The sequence below is a fragment of the Lissotriton vulgaris genome, chromosome 1_1 (genome assembly GCF_964263255.1).
Source record: "Lissotriton vulgaris chromosome 1_1, aLisVul1.2, whole genome shotgun sequence".
Lineage (NCBI taxonomy): Eukaryota > Metazoa > Chordata > Amphibia > Caudata > Salamandridae > Lissotriton > Lissotriton vulgaris.
In genome coordinates, this window is record NC_141685.1 from 1,152,229,370 (window position 1) to 1,152,248,770 (window position 19,401).

Genomic DNA, 19,401 nt, shown 5'->3' on the forward strand with positions numbered 1-19,401 from the left:
AGAACGCGCTTTCAGCGCGTTCCTCGTAGCGAGACCTAAAAAGAGCGCCAGGATACAACCCTGGCGAACACCTTCAGTAGATGGGAAAAATTTTGTCTTTTCACCTCCCGGGCCAAATCTAATCCTCACGGTGGTGGCAGCATGTAATGTACGAAGTAGGGTAACCAACGCTTCCTCAAACCCTATAGCCTCCATCATCCGCCATAATTTATCTCTACATACAGTGTCAAAGGCACTGGATAAGTCCATGAAGGTCAGGTGAATACAACCACCCTTGGCATTCATGTACTTACCCATAATTAGTGCCAAGTTTAGGCACTGCTCTGTAGTTACTTTGCCTCGCCTAAAACCGTTCTGCGAATCCACAATGATGCCAGATGATTCCGCCCAAGTTTCCAGGCGGGCCAGTATCACCCTTCCCATCAACTTACAGGAAGCATCTATCAGCGATATTGGCCTGTAACAGCATGGGTCACTTTTATCTCCTTTTTTAAAAATCGGTACCACTACCGCCTCTTGCCATGAAGTGGGAATACGCCCGACCACAACTGCTCTGAAAACATTTAATAACAATGGAGCCCATACCTCAACATTGTATTTAAAAAGATCTAAGGGGATTGCGTCTGGCCCTGGAGCTTTAAGTGGAATGCCCTTCCTTAAGGCTACCTCAACCTCAGAAAGGGAAAGTGAAAGACTTAATGTTAATGCTGACTAAGTTACAATCGCTACTTCCCTCCATAGCTGTTGTCAAACAGACCCCTTTTGGGTTAAAACTTTTTAGAATAATGGGCTTCCCAGGTGTCCCCAGGCATATGAATTACCATATTACCTTTTTCTTCACTATTTAGGAATGGGCGGTTTATTACCTCCCAGAATTGCTTACAATCCTTCAAAGCTGAAGCTTTTTTCAGGTCATCCCATGCCTTCTTCTTTAGATCTAGTTTACGCCTGCTAATAGCATCCTTATATGCTCTCCTTGCCTTACTAACCAGCTCCCTATCCCGGGGTACTTTGTGTAATGCCTTTGTTAAACTTGTTTGTGCTGCCGAACATTCGGCATCAAACCTTTTGCACCCTCTTGTTTTCTTTGTTCCCACGGTTTTTAAAAGGTGCGATGCCACATTACCACAGAGCGCCTCGAAGTTCTTAATTATTGTTTCGGGCTCAGAGATGGGTGTTAAGCAAGCATCAATCCTTATACCATTTGCTTTAAAAATCTCTACCTCTAGTTTACTTGCATCAACCCTATCCCACTTCAAGGTTACCCCTTGATTCTGGCTATATTTTGTCGGCTGATCGAGGATCTGAGACTTCTCAAGCCTAGGGCTCAGACTTAAAACTAAAGGATTATGGTCACTAGCAGGATTCACTTCAATCTCAAAGTCATTAATAAAATCAATATACCTATTAGACACTAGAGCAAAATCAATTACGCTCATTTGGCCCCCTGTGCCTTGGTAAGTGAGTATATCTAGTGATTTAGAAAAAGTTCTCATATCGAGAACACAAAGATCATTTATAACAATAATATTATTCAATGCATCACCTTGCTTTGTATGCTTAAAGTGTGCCAATGGTTGATCATTTGGATCTAACACCCCACAAACCCTAGACCCAACTAAATGTACATAATACACAGTTAAAATCCTCTACCCACATAATAAAGACTGGAGTGGAGACATTGGTCACTTTAACAATTTCCTCCTGCAATTTATCAATAACAAATGTAACATGGTGATCATATATATTGGAATACCAGTTCACCAAGAGTAAAGGCACTGGAATAGATTTTTAACCATGAGCAGTTGGTACCAGGGAGATTCCCTCAGTGTGAGTGTTTTTACAGTGCTATACTTTACAGAGATAGCGGTCATTAGGCCACCCTTAGCCCTTCCAGCCTGTGAAGGCTCAGCGTACACATTAAACGTTTGATACCCATCCAGGCTGTTATCCCTTCTGCTCCAAGTTTCCTGGAGACAGATTATGTCAAAGGTTTCAATGTATTTTAACCACGCCTCATCCTTTAGCCTACGAACAAGGCCAGCTATGTTCCATGAAATTAAGCGAAAGGGAAATCCCTCTGCTTTACTACTTAATGGGACCAAGTGTGTACTTTCAAGGCCTATTAAGTTCCTTACTTCAAGTTCGATCTCATCTCTCCCACCCTGATCTATTACTAAATAAGCCATCAACGGGTTAGCGCATACATTTATATTATTGGCTACCACCAACCCACCATTCCAGATCCACCTACCTCATCTGTGGGGTGTTCCCTTGCTAGATTTAGCCATGTGGGGCTACTAGCCATATCCCCTCCTCCCTCATATGCCACACTAATGCAAGTGGGGGCTGTCGGGAGTCAATCCACCCCTCCAGACCCATGAGCGGCTCAAAACTATTTCTCAATGGCAAATAATGTGGCGCCCAATCCAATCGGTTCTCGCCAAATGGCCTGCCTCTACCGTGATTATATAGTTGGCGGGGCAATCCAGAGTTCACATGTGGATAGAAATAATCTACACCTAATGATTGAATGTCACCTAATTTGGCAAACCTTGCTTCCCGTCGGATATAATCTACAACCCACGGATCTCTGAAATTAATGATAATGCAGTCACCTTCCAAGATCCTTAGAACTACGGCCCAACCAGGAAACTCTTCTTACGTTCAGGATCACTGTGTTTGAACCAAGGGGTAACCTCCTGTTTTATTAAGCCAGAATATGACTTTATTCTTAAGTTCTCTATCTGATTCTAAAGATTCTGACTTAATACCTGGTACCCCCGTTAATATAAAAGGGGCAGATTCTGGGGGTTAATGCATGGGAGCCTCCTTCCGGAGACTTCTTTACCCTAAGATGCATTTTTTTGCGGTTATTCAACCACTTGTTTTGGATCGGATATCGGCGGTGGGGCAACCAGCGTCCCTGCCCCATTAATTTGGCCCCTACTATTGGCTGCAATGTTCTGCCCTATAGCTATTTTGGGTTTCTCAGCTACAGCGGTTACATTTATCACTGATTGAACAGCTTTAGCAGGCTTTGTAGTTCCCAGTGCTGTACTAGCAGATGTTATGACGTTTTTACCTTTTATGTTTTTCACAAGTGCATCAAGTTTAGAGGTATTCCCTGACACCAACAGCTCTAACTGGTCTAATTTAGTGTTAATTTGCCTCGTACGTCCCACCAAAGGCAATATTAATGAATTTAATAATGTTTCCATCTTAGCAAAAAAATCCTCATTAAAATTTTATAAATTCAAAGGTTCATCATTGGTTACGCCATTCAAAACAGAGGAATGGACTGCAACCTGTGGTGCTTGGCTCAAATTTTGAGTTGTCAATTTTGCGCAACCACCCTTCCTATGGCCACTGCCTCTCTTCCTTTTACATGTTCTAGATGTCACAATAGGATTCTTATCAACCCCCATCACCTGACTTTTTTCTATCTGGGGGACGGGGTGGTATCGGTAGTGACTTAGGGGTTCTACGGCTAGAGCCGCTAGAAATAATACTGGATGCGGTTGAGCTCCTAATAGAACAAGTCACTGAATCATTTTGACCCTCCACCAAAGAGCAATGAATTGGGCTGGTAACAACCAAAGGGGCATCACTACTATGTTGGACCGGCGTTTCCACTAACTCAATCAAGCCCAAAGAAGAGCGCTTGCCCGTTAAAAGATCAATTGATAATCGTTTTTCAGTAAGGGCAATTTCCTTTTCTAAAATTCCAGTAGCTCGCGTTATACATTGATCCAAGGTCCCCGAGACCATCCCACTAATGGTATTCAAAGTTATCTTTCTGCCTCTCCCTGAACGTAAGGCCATGTTAATAAATTAAAGGAATTAGGTATGCTAGCCAGACAATTTTGGGACAATATATCAGAGAAAGGCACAGAGAAGAAGAGTACCGAACATCAAAGGGGGTGGCCCTGCCCGGCCTCTGTCGTCCTTGGACGTCCTCAGACAGCCCGCCCCTAGCCCGGGCTTCACCTGGCGCCCACCCGCGCGCATCCCGCGTCGCGGGATAAATGTGGTGATTATAACCCTTCCAGGCAGGGGGCGTGGACACCGAGGGAAGAGGCAGCAGCTGTGAGTGGAAAAGCCTGCTGGTCCTCGCAGTCCCTCTGTGTGAGTAGTTCAAAAGTTTCAGCCCCGTGAGCGGCTCCCGCGGAGCGGGGGCCGTGAACTGTCACCACAAAGTCCCTCCGGTGTCCTCCAATTCAGGCACAGCAGGTGATGGTCAAGGCAAACAAAGGCAAACCCGGTGAGCGGCACCCGCGGAGCGGGGGCCCCGAAAAGTATTTCAAGGATCCAGGCAGGGGCGTGGACACCGAGGGAAGAGGCAGCAGCTGTGAGTGGAAAAGCCTGCTGGTCCTCGCAGTCCCTCGGTGTGAGTAGTTCGAAAGGTTCAGCCCCATGAACGGCCCCCGCGGAGCGGGGGCCGTGAACTGTCACCACAAAGTCCCTCCGGTGTCCTCCAATTCAGGCACGGCAGGTGATGGCAAAGGCAAACACAGTGAGCGGCACCCCATTCTCAATCTCAAGAATGTACTTATTTCAAAGGAGCAACAGTTAAGCGAGAAAGTTAATTGTCTTGAAGCTTCAAGGCGATGTAAATATACGAGCCAACTCAATGCAGTATATTCTTTGGCTACAGGGATTGAACCAGACATCTGAAGTGAGTGCATCGGCCTGTTTCTGAGAGGGAGCCATTGGAGGGGGAGGGCAATGGGGGGGGGGGGGGTTTGCTCCTGCCCTCCCTTGTGTGGTGTCATTCCATTGGCCGTTCTGGGCCACTCGGGCTCCCTGCCACAAGATCTCAAGTGGCCTTTCTCTGAAGGAATGTGATTTGTTTTTACCTTTTAGATCTTCATAAAACATTTGTGTGGGCATTTATGTAACTGCAGCAGCCTTTTGTCGACATTGTCTGGAAAGACTCAGGAGATACGCATGTCCTAATGTGTTCCGTGAGCATGCACTGGTCATGTGTGTTTCTCCTCTTAGCGTGCGCTGCACCCCTCCCACACCCTCCCTCCCGCCTCCAGGCATTCATTGGTGGGTACGTTGTACGTGGCTGCCTGTGTCACACATTCATGCCAGACCTAGGCGCTCATCGCAGTGAACCTGTGGAAATGGGTGTCTTGGATTGTGGAGTCAGCCAGCCGAGTGCCCTCATTAGGAGTGAATGAGTATGAGGGGGAGTTGAGACCAGAGCTAAAAGGGAGATTCGCCGAAGAGCGTGCCCAAGAGACAGTCGCAAATATCTGGCAATGCTGAGCGACTGCTCCTGTCTGTTTAGTGCCAAAGGGGTGACGTTGAAGAGCTACTTTCCCTTTCCGGCAGGCCACCAAGGCTCTGGCCTCTCGTTTTCATTATCCACGGATCCTTGGAAAGAGTATACCCTTTCTTATGTCAGATGACCTCAAAATTGTGCCCCAGTTACTTATTTTACCTAGGATTGACCACTGCTAGTGCTCACTTCTACGACTCAAGAATACCTCTTGTTTTTTCCATGTACTTTGACTCCTGGTCACAAGTTAGTATACTTCTCCAACATGAAGGGCAGAGCGTACTGGAACAATTCAGAGGTAGGTTTCCTTATCTGTGCTGCACAGAAAAAACGATCCAGGCCCAGCGACGGCGCTTATCCTCCAATCCGTACGCTTGAAGGTGTAGAATGCGACTCAGAAGGGTTAATGCTTAAAGTATATATGTACACAAGCCCTTCGAGGCACCACGTGGCATAGAAGTGCATCTGGGCTGCTGGGTTTACCCATGTGCTGTGATCACACATCGGAGTGGCAGGGGCGTACCTATCAATAGTGCGGCGTGTGCACACAACCACAGACAAGCCCAACCACAGGCACACACACCACCACAAACACAACCTAAAACACACACACTCAACCACACACACAACCACCCACACAACTACCCACACACAACCAAGTCGTCAGTGCACACTTTCACCAGGCCCAGACACCATCAGTCAGTGCACGCTTTCACAGGGCACAAACACCACCAGATGTCAGTGCACGTTTTCACCAGGCACACACACACCACCAGTCGTCAGTGCACGCTTTCAACAGGCACACACACACCACCAGCCGTCAGTGGCGCACTTTACTTTTAAACATTAATCTAAAGCACAGCATGCCACCATTGTCACAAAAATAAATACACTTTTTTTGGCCTACTATTTATAGACTTTTGTTGCAATTGGTGTTGCAATATTTAGCAATGCCAATAGCTCAAACTTAATTAATGTGAGACCTATTGCATTGTAAATGCTTGTTTTTATTTCAAAGTATTTTATTAATTTTTATAGACAAGACATTAGCATTTCTGTTACAAGGTTAGCCAATCGTAGTTTATACAACAGTGTTAACAGTCACTTCGAAACATGCTTATCTAACCCCACCTGACATGGTTTAGTGAGAAAAAGATGATAGAAAAAAGCAGGAGAGAAAGGGGTAAAAGAAGGACACAAGAAAGGCTCTGTAATTGTGAGACTAAAAACGCCTGACCAAGCCGCCACATCACTGGATTGCTTATGGCGAGATGGGGAGACACGTCAGTCCAACTGATCTGTAGCGCAATATTGATTGCGCTCAGTTATATTCTTTTTACCGCACTTAAATGGGTCAGGGGGTGTGTCGCTGGGACGAATTGGTTTCATGGGGGTTCGTAGAAGTCTAGGTATGTGTTGAGTGATTTCCACATCCCTCTGGTTGCTGGTTTCCAGGGTGAGTTCTGTAGAGCAATGTTGTCCGCACCTCTGAGGTGCGTAATCCAGTTGAACCAGCCTTTGAATGAGGTCTTACTTGTGTCTTTCCAATTGGCTAGGGCCATTTTTACTGCTGCGGTCAGCAGCAGATCTAGTGGATTAATTGCTCCACCTTACATGCTATGTGTAAAACCTTTGTCCACATGGCTTTCTCTATTTTTCATTAAGTACTGATGTGTCCACAAGGGGAAGACACGCAGCATATTCCAAAAATCAGGGCCCCACTTTCAACAGTATTTCAATGGTCACTGAATTCACATTTACACACCATAGCATCAACTGCCTTAAAAATGCACTTTTGCACAGTTATTCTCCCTATTAAAAGAGGAAAGGATCATCTGCAATATTTAAGAAAACTGTCAGCAGACATGGGTAAACTTCCAACAAAACTTGAGAAAAGGGCTTTAGGTGCAGATGGGCACCTTGCAGGAAATAAAAGTGAAACTTCATGTGTACAGAGGTAGAGACATCTATAAAAGTGTTTGCTATGGGTGAATTTCTTTAGCAAGTGCGAGATCAAGCACCAAATCTCTCTGAAGACTGATAAAGAAGGGCACATTTTGACCAACAGTACTTCCCCCTTCAACACACAGTTTACTGCCCTTAGGAGTTTCTACTGTTACCTTTTGGTGAAGCAGAAGATATTCCAAACCTGCATGGGGTAGAAAGAAAAGTCACATTACATTCAATAGATTCCAGTGTATTAACTCTGGAGTAGACAACATCCCAAATTGAAGTGGTGCACATGTTACAAATTACATGAAATACAGCGAGGCATGGCCCAAAAACAGTGTGCTTGTCTGCTACATAAAACACTACGGAGATCTCAGAACTATCAGTTCACAGAGCACATATTAAAGAAAATGCCTCAATGATGAAAATGGTAGCACTAAGGGTACATTTACCTTCTTCAGTTACCGCAAAGGGTGAGAGGTTAAAACAGGGCATGACTCTAAGGCATCATGCAAGAGAAAAGCATTGACCAAAGTAAGGACTGTGGTTTGCGTCTGTGAAGCAAAGGGGAAGCAACTGTGACCAAATTCACAAAATGGTCCAATCTCACAGTGAGAACATGCTCCTTGACCTCAGAGAATGAAGCACGTACAGTGGACTCCAGGCTGGCCAAGAACAAGAGAATGTTCCAAGTACAAGGAATAACACTCCTCAACTTCACAGAATGTACCAACTAAAAGGGAGCGCATCATCTCCACCATCAAAACATTTACCAGGTGCATCATCCCAAAAAAGAAAGTCCATGCAATGCAAATACATTTAAAGTATCAAGCAAAAGGGAGAACATACTCACCAACAAACAGAATAAACCAAGCACCGTCGAATGCATAACCCCTTCCCAACCGTAGTCAATCTACTAACTCAAAGGAGCAAACATTATCTAATAATACAGAGCTCACCAGGCATAGGGGAGAGTAGAATTGGGACAGAATATACCAAGCATATATCTATACTACTATTATAAAGGAAGAACTTTGAACCTTTGAGGCGGGTAAACTCGGGAACCACAGCGCCAATCCACACACCCGATACATTGTTGTAATCGTCAGGGTGTGCAGATGGACATAGGCTATATAAACGTAATAAATATACGTTATTTAAAAAATTTACCGAAAAAAAGTAGTCCCTTGGAAGAAGCGCCGGCCGCGACTTGCGTGCCCGACGTGAGGCGCACGGGGAGGAGCGGCGTCCGGAGCGCGCGGACGACTGGCGGACATGGTGCGGGGAGGAGCGGTGGGCAGGCGGTGAGGAGCGGCGGACAGACTATGAGGAGCGGCGAACAGGCGGAGAGCAGCGGCGAACAGGCGGAGAGCAGCGGCGAACAGGCGGAGAGCAGCGGCGAACAGGCGGAGAGCAGCGGCGAACAGGCGGAGAGCAGCGGCGAACAGGCGGAGAGCAGCGGCGAACAGGCGGGGAGGAGCGGCAAACAGGCGGGGAGGAGCGGCAAACAGGCGGGGAGGAGCGGCGAACAGGCGGGGAGGAGCGGCAAACAGGCGGGGAGGAGCGGCGAACAGGCGGGGAGGAGCGGCAAACAGGCGGGGAGGAGCGGCGAACAGGCGGGGAGGAGCGGTGAGCGGCGGATGAGGTAGGTTATTTATTTATTTATTTAGGAGCGGTGAGCGGCGGAAAAATGAAGCAAAAATTAAAATCTCGAGCAAGAGGAAGCTAACGGAGCATTACAAAAGTGAGCCAAACGGTGCATTACAGGAGGAAAAAGTTACGTGTGCAGGTTACAAAAGCGCACAAAGTAAACAGAGGTATAAAACTGCAATATATGGAGGAAGGGTCCGAGGGACCCACGGACAATGTCGGGGCGGACGGGGGCCTTGATCCTAATTGCTCCCGGACAACGTCGGGACGGGCTGCTAGTAGGAGAATATACAACTTCACAGAATCTACAAATAACAGGAAACACGTGCTCCGCCAATCCTGGCAAAGTATTAAACGCAGAGACTATGTGCTGGTCAACATCAGACTATAGTAAGCACAGTCCAGGGAAATGTATTCTCAATAGGTCAGTGTACCAACCACATAGAAACGTGACACCCACCATCACAAAAGATATGAAGATTTAGGGGACCACACTCCCAAACATCAAAATGTACTAAGGACTGGGTAAGAGAAGCTCCAAAATCACCAAATGTATATATATTATGCACTGAGTGGCAGATGCTTCACACCAACGAGGAACATATTAAGTTCCTCCCCAACATCACAGTATGCTAAGCTCAAAGGTAGTATAAGATTGCCACTATTACAAAACCTACGACAAGCACTGGCATAGCCAACAGGTCTCGCCTTTGGGACCTTATACATGTTTAGCCATGCATTAGGTGATGTTGTTGCACCAAGGGTATTGTGCTGGATAGCTAAACACTTATAAGGTCCCATAGGGGAAACCTCTTGGCTATGCCAATGCTTGTTGAAATTATCAACGGTGTTGTGCTATGTCATTGGTAGTGGAAGTGGGTGGCACAAGTTATGTTCAAGTATTGATTTAAAGGGTGATGTCATAAATGGTGGCTGAAATCCTTTTGACACTTCAGACAAAGATGGCATTTCAGTTCATAACTTCTGACTGACTTTCTGCTTCTAAGGGAGCTTTTACAATTAGCATTGAGAGAGGAGAGTCTGATATACATTTGATGCCTGAACATATTATATGTTTTTTCGAAAGATAGCACACAAACACCTCTTTTCCAAAAGGGCTCCAGTGAGCATTCAGTGAATCCAACAACTGCCATGAGAACTATTAACAACATATCATTGAAATGGGGTGGACTGGGCTAGTTGGTTCTGGGTGGATGTGGGAGGAGCAGAAGAGCTCTTTATCGTAGTAGTCTTATTATTTTTTGTGCAATATTATATGTTTGATCACAAATCACTCCCAGGGAAGTATTGTGCTAGATTGGACAGAAACGGCCTCACTTTGGAGTAAAAGTGGAAGTGGAGATCTGCAAGAGCTTCCTAAAGGTTGGTTAAGGTCACCAGCAAATACTAATTTAGTTTCCCTTATTAAGAACTCTTGCTTGGCCAATTAGCACTTGAGAACGTGCCTAGAACATTGGGATAAACACACAGTTCTGCCAGCTGAAGAAGTAGTTCAATATTATTCCAGACGAATATAGGAAGATTTTCTGCCTTTTGACTTTAATATCTCTGCTCATTAATTTGTTCCAGAAGTCGGGATGCCAGTTTCCTCAACTGTTCCACAGGGCTATTCGGGCCTTTATTTTCCAAGGAAACCATCTGCTGGGACAAGTATGCTTCAATGATGTGTCCTGGTACGCTGCGAAGATTTGGTATCGAGAGCAAAGAGCTGACCCAAAAGCACACTGCACCAATTGGGCTATTCGCAGAGTATGCAAGCCTGAATGGTCTAGTAAAGCTAAGAAGTGCCCTGCTGTCCTGGAAAAAAATCATACGTGAACTGTAGGGGCCTGGAAAGTACATTGTTACCTTTGTTGTTATACCATATCCCCCAAACACATTTTATCAAAAGGGCAGTGCTTATTCACCCTGACATTACCTGGGATGGTGATGTCGCCAATATATGGCTGCATAGGTTCAATGCTGAGGTGCACCATGATATATAAAAAAGGGTAGACAGGAGGGGAGGGGGGGTTGAGAGGGTGGGAAAGGCTATTGATTTTAAAGGATCCGGTTATGTAAAAAGGCAGGACTTGATGTGAGGAGATGCCTGTACCCTAGTAGATGAGGTGTAGCTTGTTCTTGCTTTGAGTTTGATCAGGAACAAGAGAAGTAAATCTAACATGAGAAAGTCCTGGAAAAAGAATCAAGAATGATTATCTGGGGGAGGAGCCAAGATGGCGACCGGGTCGGACGTGTAGTCCCTCGGCTCCGGGGACCATCTCCTTCTTTGTGTCTATCCTGCCGGCGATCCTGTTTTTAGAAGGCACATTGCGGAAGCCGATGTGCTCCGGCGGCCCGCGGGGAAATTCTGAGGCTTGCGATCCCTTGCAAGCGGGTGTAATGTCCGACTGAAGTTTGCAGCCCGCAGCGGACCCGAGACCGGGGCCTCGAGTGGACGCTGGGGCCGGCTGCCGGGTGAACAACACCGGGCGTCAGCAGCTGTTTGGAACCGGTCGGACCATTTCCACTAGACGCGGCCGAATCTGGAACGCGCGCCCCACTGGACTGCAGGTACAGAGTTGAATGTGCCTGGTGAGTTGTCCGGAGGGATTGCATGAGTGCAGGAACCCACACTGCGACTGCTGGGGGATGCCAGAACACAGCCCCGCTAGCAGCGGGAGGTTCCCGAATTCTCTACCCCTTCAACATCGAGCAGGGCGGCTTGTTTGAGGGACAATGCCTACGGCCACTCTTCGGATCTGTTTACCGCTCTTTCTTGAGGTGTAGACCTGATGCTTATTGTCAGCAGCCCGACATTACTCGAGGTGTTTCCATTGGTGACCACGAAGCGCATAATGGAGGGCAGCCTTGGGGAGCCTGTGCCATGGAGTGGTCGTGGACGTGTGGTGCAAGGGGACTCGATCGGAAGAGAGCGTGGAAGTGTTCAGGGCTATGGCGATCTATTGGCGGCTATTGACTCCCTTCATCACGATGTGTTGCACTCTGCACGAACCCTGATCAGCAAGGTGGACGTTATAATAAGTGCTCAGGGATGCTGGAAAATGGCTGCCTCGCCGGACTGCAGCGGTATTCTTTGTTCCACGTCTGACTATGACAAGATGGCGGGCTTGCGCAGCGGTGATGGCTCAGAGACCCCAGGCCCCGAGGTAGCTCTTGCTGCTGATGGTTATTGCCCGGGCAGAAGTGAAAACCATGGACTGCAATCACGACGGGAGTTCTCTCCCCGCACCGTGTCTCCCGCTACCCGGGGATCGCTCCGGAAGGGTCTGGACCTTGAGACTATCTTCCCTGGATCGGTTTCGCTCTGTGCCACGAGGGTGGTGTACTCTTGGCACAGCATGATAACATTGGTCCTGTGTATACACGATATGGTTGAGTGCTTAAATCAATGTTCCCCTTTTGGACTACCGTTCACGTCTTCCTGGGTTATCTTTGTTAGCAGTGGTGGGAAGGTGAAGACGGGACAGGGATGAACGCTTCTTTTCGCAGACTGGTAGCTTCCTCGTTGCTGACCGATACCGCTGTGGGGCGTGCTGTTTCCTTGGATAACGCAATGTGTCGAATTAGTGCTCTGTAACTTGTTTGCTAGTAATGCTATTTGTCACCAGATTGTACATTTGTGTTAATATCGAACTATGGGAGGATGATGCCGGGGGACTGGTGGTGGGCTCCTCCCCGCTTCTCATTATTTTATTATAGTTATAGGTTAGGACCCTTTTCTTCTTTCTATATTTCGGGACTCGTTTTAGTGGGGCGACAGGCACACTGCTAGGGGGGGGGGGTAGGCCGTAGCCAGCTGCAGGGGTGCAGGGTGGGGGGTGGGGTTTTTTGTTTCTTTCTTTTTTGTTCTATGGGCCTTCTATCCCTTTTTTCTTTTTCTTCTGGGTTTAAACGTTTTCTCCAGTGTGGACAGCGTGGTTCTGATACTTTTAGTGCATTGTATGCTTGTCTCTCCTGATCCTATACTGCCGGAACCGTTGTGCTGTTTTGCTACATCCTGACACCGTTTATCCTTCAGAACCTAACTTTGAAAATTAGACCTCAGTACCTCTGTAATAGATTCTTCGCGCATTGCCATATTGTTGTGTATTACAATTGTGAGCCTTTGGGCGTTTTGTTTTGGCTATGTGACTGCTTTACTATCAATAAAGGTCTTCCAAAAATAAAAAAAAAATAAAAAAAAGAATGATTATCTGTATGAAAGTGGAGTCCCCTGTTTTTTTAAATTGCATGGAGGCATCTAGAATGTGTTTATTCATGAAAGAGGATATTACATCGGACAAATGGTAAGGGAAGAAATATTTGATGATGCAGTATGGAATGAGATCAACTTAAAATGGAGTTTCCCCTTAGATTGAAGGTGAGCCAAAGACATTTTGATGATTATTTTGAAATGCTGTATAAGAACAACATTCCAGTAATTATGGTGATAACCCATACTAATGATGGCACGTTATCCTATCTTTGTTCTTATGTCTGTATATGTGTGTGTGTTATGGCGATACGACATCTGGGACTCTTCCATTTTCCTAGAAGGAAATCCAGAAGTGAACAGGTGACATTTACCAGTTTTGTTCACTAATATATTTTTTAATCTTTCACAAGAGCAGTAGCAATAAAGTTTATGGGTCCTGAGAAAGCGGCAGGTACCAATGTGGACCTTTAAATGTCCGCAGAAACATGTCGACCAGCTAACCCAGTCAGTATTTATTTGTTCAATCAATTAATCAATCAAAGACATTTATAGAGCGCTCTACTTACCCAGAGGGTCTCAAGGCGCTAAGGGGGGGGGGGGGGTTGTGGGGGGGGGGGGGGGGGTGCTGCTACTACCCGAACAGCCAGGTCTTGAGCTTCTTCCTGAAGGCGAGGTGGTCTTGGGTCAGGCGCAGGTCGGTCGGGAGGGAGTTCCAGGTCTTGGCGGCCAGGTAGGAGAAGGACCTTCCTCCTGTTGTCGCTCTTCGGATGCGGGGGACGGCGGCGAGGGCGTGACTGGCTGATCGGAGGTGTCGTTTGGGAGCGTAGAAGTTGATGCGGTTGTTGAGGTAGCTCGGGCCTTGATCGTGAAGGGCTTTGTGTGCGTGGGTGAGGAGGTGATTCTCTTGTTGACCGGGAGCCAGTGCAGGTCTCTTAGGTGTCCGGAGATGTGGCTGTGTCGTGGGACGTCGAGGAGGAGTCTGGCTGAGGCGTTCTGGATCCGTTGGAGTCTCTTCTGGAGCTTGGCGGTGGTTCCGGCGTAGAGGGCGTTGCCGTAGTCCAGTCGGCTGGTGACGAGTGCCTGGGTGACAGTCTTCCTGGTCTCGGTGGGGATCCACCGGAAGATCTTCCGTAGCATGCGCAGGATGTTGAAGCACGACGAGGAGACGGCGTTGACTTGCCTGGTCATGGAGAGGGAGGAGTCCAGGATGAAGCCCAGGTTGCGTGCGTGGTCTGTCGGTTTGGGTGCGGTTCCCAGGGCGGGGGGCCACCAGGAGTCGTCCCAAGCGGAGGGCGAGGATCCCAAGATGAGGACTTCCGTCTTGTCCGAGTTCAGCTTCAGGCGGCTGGTCGACATCCACTCGGCTACCTCTTTCATTCCTTCGTGAAGGTTGGCTCTGGCGGCGGCGGGGTCGTTGGTCAGGGAGAGGATCAGCTGGGTATCGTCGGCGTAGGAGATGATGTTCAGGTTGTGTTGGCGTGCGATGGCCGCGAGGGGGCTCATGTAGACGTTGAAGAGGGTTGGGCTCAGCGAGGATCCTTGGGGTATGCCGCAGATGACTTCGGTGGCCTTTGATTTGTACGGTGGTAGGCGGACTCTCTGGGTCCTTCCGTCGAGGAAGGAGATGATCCATTCCAGTGCCTTCTCCTGGATTCCGACGTTGTAGAGGCGCTGCACTAGGGTGCGGTGGCAGACGGTGTCAAAGGCCGCGGAGAGGTCTAGGAGGATGAAGGCCGCTGTTTCTCAGTTGTCCATCAGGGTTCGGATGTCATCGGTGGCAGCGATGAGGGCGGTCTCGGTGCTGTGGTTGGCTCGGAAGCCAGACTGTGAGGGGTCGAGGGATCCGTTCGTCTCGAGGAAGGCGGCCAGTTGCTTGTTGACGGTCTTCTCGATGACTTTGGCCGGAAACGGGAGCAGCGAGATGGGGCGGTAATTCTTGAGTTTGTTGGGGTCCGCTGTTAGTTTCTTGAGTAGAGCGCTGAGTTCGGCGTGCTTCCAGCTCTCAGGGAAGGTGGCGGTGGTGAAGGAGGTGTTGATGATGTCCCGCAGGTGGGGTGCGATGACAGCGTCGGCCTTGTTGAAGACGTGGTGAGGGCAGGGGTCGGTCGGGGATCCGGAGTGGATGGAGTTCATCATGCGGACGGTGTCTTCGGTGCTGATCGGGGACCAGGCGCGGAGGGTGGTGGTGGGGGGCGTTGGTTCGGTCGTGTCGGACGTGGCGTTCGTCGGTTGGGTGTTGAAGCTGTTGTGTATGTCCGCGATCTTGTTGTGGAAGTAGGAGGCGAGGGAGTTGCAGAGTTCTTGCGATGCGGTGATGTCGTTGTTTCCGGCGTTGGGGTTGGAGAGCTCTTTCACGATGTTGAAGAGTTCCTTGCTGTTGTGTGCGTTGTTGTCCAGCCGGTCCTTGAATGCAGTTTTCTTGGTGGCGCGGATCAGTTGGTGGTGCTTCCGGGTGGCAAGCTTGAGGGTGGTTATGTTGTCCGGTGTTGGCTCCCTTCTCCAGGCTTTCTCGAGGGCTCGGCAGTTCTTCTTGGAGCTCTTGAGTTCGTCGGTGAACCATGGGGCCTTCTTGCTGCCGGGTCTGCTGGGCGGGGTCCTCAGTGGGGCGAGTTCGTCCGCGCAGTTGCTGATCCACTTCGTGAGGTTGTCGGCGGCCTGGCTGGGGTTCGCTGAGCTGGCGGGAGGGTGCTGGCTCAGGGAGGCGGCGAGCTGGTCGGCTGTGATCTTGCTCCAGCTTCTGCGGGCAACCTGTTGCTGGTGGTGGTGGATCGTCGTTCTTCTGAAGGTGAAGTGGACGCAGCTGTGGTCCGTCCAGTGGAGTCCAGTGGCGTGGCTGAAGGCGATGTCTTTGCTGGATGAGAAGACGGCGTCGAGTGTGTTGTGCGAGGTGGGTGGGGGTGGTCACCAGCTGCTTGAGTCCGAGGTTGGCGAGGTTGTCGAGCAGGGTGGTGGTGTTGCGGTCGTTGTTGTTCTCCAGGTGGAAGTTGATGTCCCCCAGGAGGATGTAGTCAGCGGAGGGGAGGGCATGCGGGCTGACGAAGTCGGCTATGTCCTCGCTGAATCGTGTGCGTGGTCCCGGGGGTCGGTAGATCAGGGTGCCTCTGACGGTGGTCTTCAGGTCGGTGTGGATCTGGAAGTGTAGGTGTTCGGCGGTGGTCAGGATGTCGTCTGTGCTGGTCGTGATGCGGATGGTGTCCCTGTGGATGATGGCGATGCCTCCTCCTATCTGGTTGGCGGTGCGGTCCCTCCGGGTGATCTTGTAGCCCTCTGGGATGGCGATGGCGGGCGCTGAAGAGGCGTTCATCCAAGTTTCCGTGAGGAAGGCGACGTCAGGAGCTGTGGTGTCGAGGAGGTTCCAGAGTTCGATGGCGTGTCTGTGGACGGAGCGGGTGTTGAGCAGGATGCACTTGAGGTGGTTGCTGCTGTTGGTCGGCTTGGCGGGTGCAGGTGCGAGGCAGGTCCGGATGCAGGTGAACTTGCAGGCGGTGCAGCAGAAGGGTCCGTGGGAGCGTCTCGGGGTGGCACGGTAGCATCCCGGGACTCGTCCGTCGTTGAGTGCGTTGAGGGTGGCGGCGTCGTACGTCCGGCGGGTGGGCTGAGATCTGCGGGGGCCAGGGGTCCTGGCACTGGGCGCGGTCCAGGCACGGACGGGCGCAGACGGGCTTACCTTTGGCGCACCTTCGGCGCTCAGTCGGCGCTCCCGCTGCGCGCGTCCGCTGCGCGGTCGCTGAGGGGGTGTCATAAGAAGGGAGCCGGGAGGGCGGGTCAGCAGGGAGGCGGGTAGCGCGTGGTCCAATCGGCAGGCGTGGGGGCGGGGTCGCGGCAAAACCGGCGCGAAAAACCAGGCGGGCGGCCCTGCGGCGGCTGGGGCTCCGGACTGGATCGGCGTCAGCAGGCAGGCAGGTACGAGGCAGGCAGCAGGCGGGGAGCGTGGGGGCAACCAGGCCGAGGGCACAGTGGTCGCTTGTTAAAACCATATGACTTTTTTGCACTCTATTTGTTTTTATAGTTGGAAGTGCAAGACTCCAGAATAAAGTTATATTGCGTTCACTATCCAATTTTATTATCACATTCCCTTATCACTAATCACATATCACATTTGCACTGCTTTCAGTTACTAACAACATCCACCTATCACCCTACATATCACTTCATCATTACCAACCATCTCCTAATAACAACTTTGGAGTTGGCCAATCTGGACTACCTACTGCGAAGTAGACCACATGATGAACTGGGCGGCATAGGAAGAGTAACTGATGGACACTTACTCACATATGGTAATTGTCCAGTAGTCTGCTTACATTTAGAAGCCTATATATAACCATCTCCACACACATAGCTTTCTTATTATTCTAGACCCACAGTTATTTTCTTTGTTTTTCATAGTTTCCCAGGGGGGTCATAACTGTGCTGAGGTCGGTAAATATTCCCCCGGACCCTCTCCCCATCTTTTTGTTTGTTGTAGTTGATAATTTCCACCAATTACAGGTGCAGTGGCTTGTGGAAGATGAGAGCGTATTAACTAATACAAACCCTTTCTTTTTCTAGGGTCATAATGCCTATTGCTTGGCGAGACCGGTCATAATGCTCGGTTTCTGTGGCAAGCAGAGCCTCCATAGGTTTTTGAGAAACAGGTCATGAATGTCTCTCATGCGCACTAGCAAACCACCATTTGAGGATGCCACAAAAGATGTGGGATTTTGCGAGTTGTGCTGCAGGGCATGAGACATTTCTACGGTATTGTGAAAGTAGAACCTGCTTTTAAACTTCAAAAAAAAAATTGAGACTATGGTTTCAGTTATCAACGTGAATTATGACGTAGTTGTGCAGTGAACCCGCTTTTCTGATGTGAATGAAAAAGAGAAAAGTTGCAACAATATATAACTTTAAAAATGAGAGCAATGCGCTCTGTTGTAATTGGTGCTTATTTCATTAATTGCGGGAATCTGTTAAGATCTCAAAGATTTTCTGCAGTACTTCAGAACGCTGTTCTCCCTTTAAAATGTGTTACACGCTCCGTTTCTCCCAACACATTTCAATACCGATAAGGTCATCGGTTGAACTGACATGTTCTGTGTTCTCGAGCGACTCCGTAGTGCCTAAAAAAAAAAAACTTTTGTGTGCGCAACTCGCACAACTAACATTTCAGTTTGGGGCTGACAGGCGCATCCATGTTAGAGTCTGGCAAAAGGGCAGAAGTCATTACTGTAGTCCTAACTAGTGCTTGAAATGGAAATATGGAACTTTTTAAGAAGTGCCGGTACTTCAATTAAATGCATTACATTTTTCTTAAGAGGTGCCAGTTCTCTACCTTTCAAAATGAAAAAGCGCTAATACTCACGCAGTACCGGCCAGCAGTCCTGTAAAATACAAAAGGGCAGAGCAAAAGAAACTACCTCGGCTACGTCTCCGCCGGTGAAAGGAGGGACATTTTAGGGTCCCTGTGCCGTATTACGGATGCTCCATTGCCGACCTCGGATCAGCTGCACCTTGAGAAGAACGCACCTCGGCAGGAAGAGGCTGGATTCTGGGCAGGGTTGGCATGCCGGTGTCCTGCTGGTCACGGTGGCGGTGTGGACTGGACAGACATCACAGGGCTGCAGGTAAGTGCGCAGAGGGGACTGAGCTTGGCTTTTTACCTTCACTGCGTGCTTAAGTAATGCTGCCTCGGGTGCTCGGCTCCAAGATGTATTAGTGGCGTGCGTGTGTGTGTGTGTCGGGGCGCCCTTAATGCTTCCCTGGGCACACAATAGGGAGGGGCAGCGAGCCCCTCCCTGGGGCACTAGGCATTCAGTTCCCAAACAAACATGCGCTGGAAGTTTGAGGAGGAGGGAGCAGGGGGAGGGGAGAGAGGAGGGGGCCTGTGCCTGTTCCCTTGCGGGAGTGAGCTTTCAAACCATCTGTTATTACAAACAGATGGTTTCAAAGCTCACTCTCACAAGGGAATCGCCAAACGTGCACGCGTTGCCATTGAAAGCAATGCAATGCGTGCACGTTTTTGGCAGTAAAATGGAATCGATAGCTAAAGGTCTTTTCCTATGCAGCGCATGCACGCTGCGTAGGCGAGACCTAAAAAGGGAGCGAACGTTCAGTTCACCAATATCAAACTAATTCCTTAAGAACAAGCTACCAAACACAAAAATAGACTAAGCATATAAATGTGAACACTTGCAAAAAAATAAAATCAGCGAATGTACCGTATACAGAGAAATGCATCACAGAAATGCATTACAGGAGCTATTCACTGGGAAATCTTGCAGAATATTCCGCGTGCCCGCTAAACGTTTCA

The 19,401-nt window shown here is 49.0% G+C and overlaps 1 protein-coding gene across 2 annotated transcripts in view; it reads right to left on the reverse strand.

Moving 5' to 3' along the window:
- The window catches only part of SARNP (SAP domain containing ribonucleoprotein), an 852,488-nt gene that overhangs the window by 434,204 nt on the left and 398,883 nt on the right, over nt 1-19,401 (reverse strand). For both annotated transcript variants that reach the window (XR_015309775.1, XM_086964011.1), the window contains exon 7: nt 7,411-7,439. Coding sequence is in view for 1 of the 2 variants with exons in the window: in XM_086964011.1 (XP_086820137.1) it covers nt 7,411-7,439 (29 nt within the window). In the remaining variant the exon portion in view is untranslated. The remainder of the gene's footprint in view (nt 1-7,410; nt 7,440-19,401) is intronic.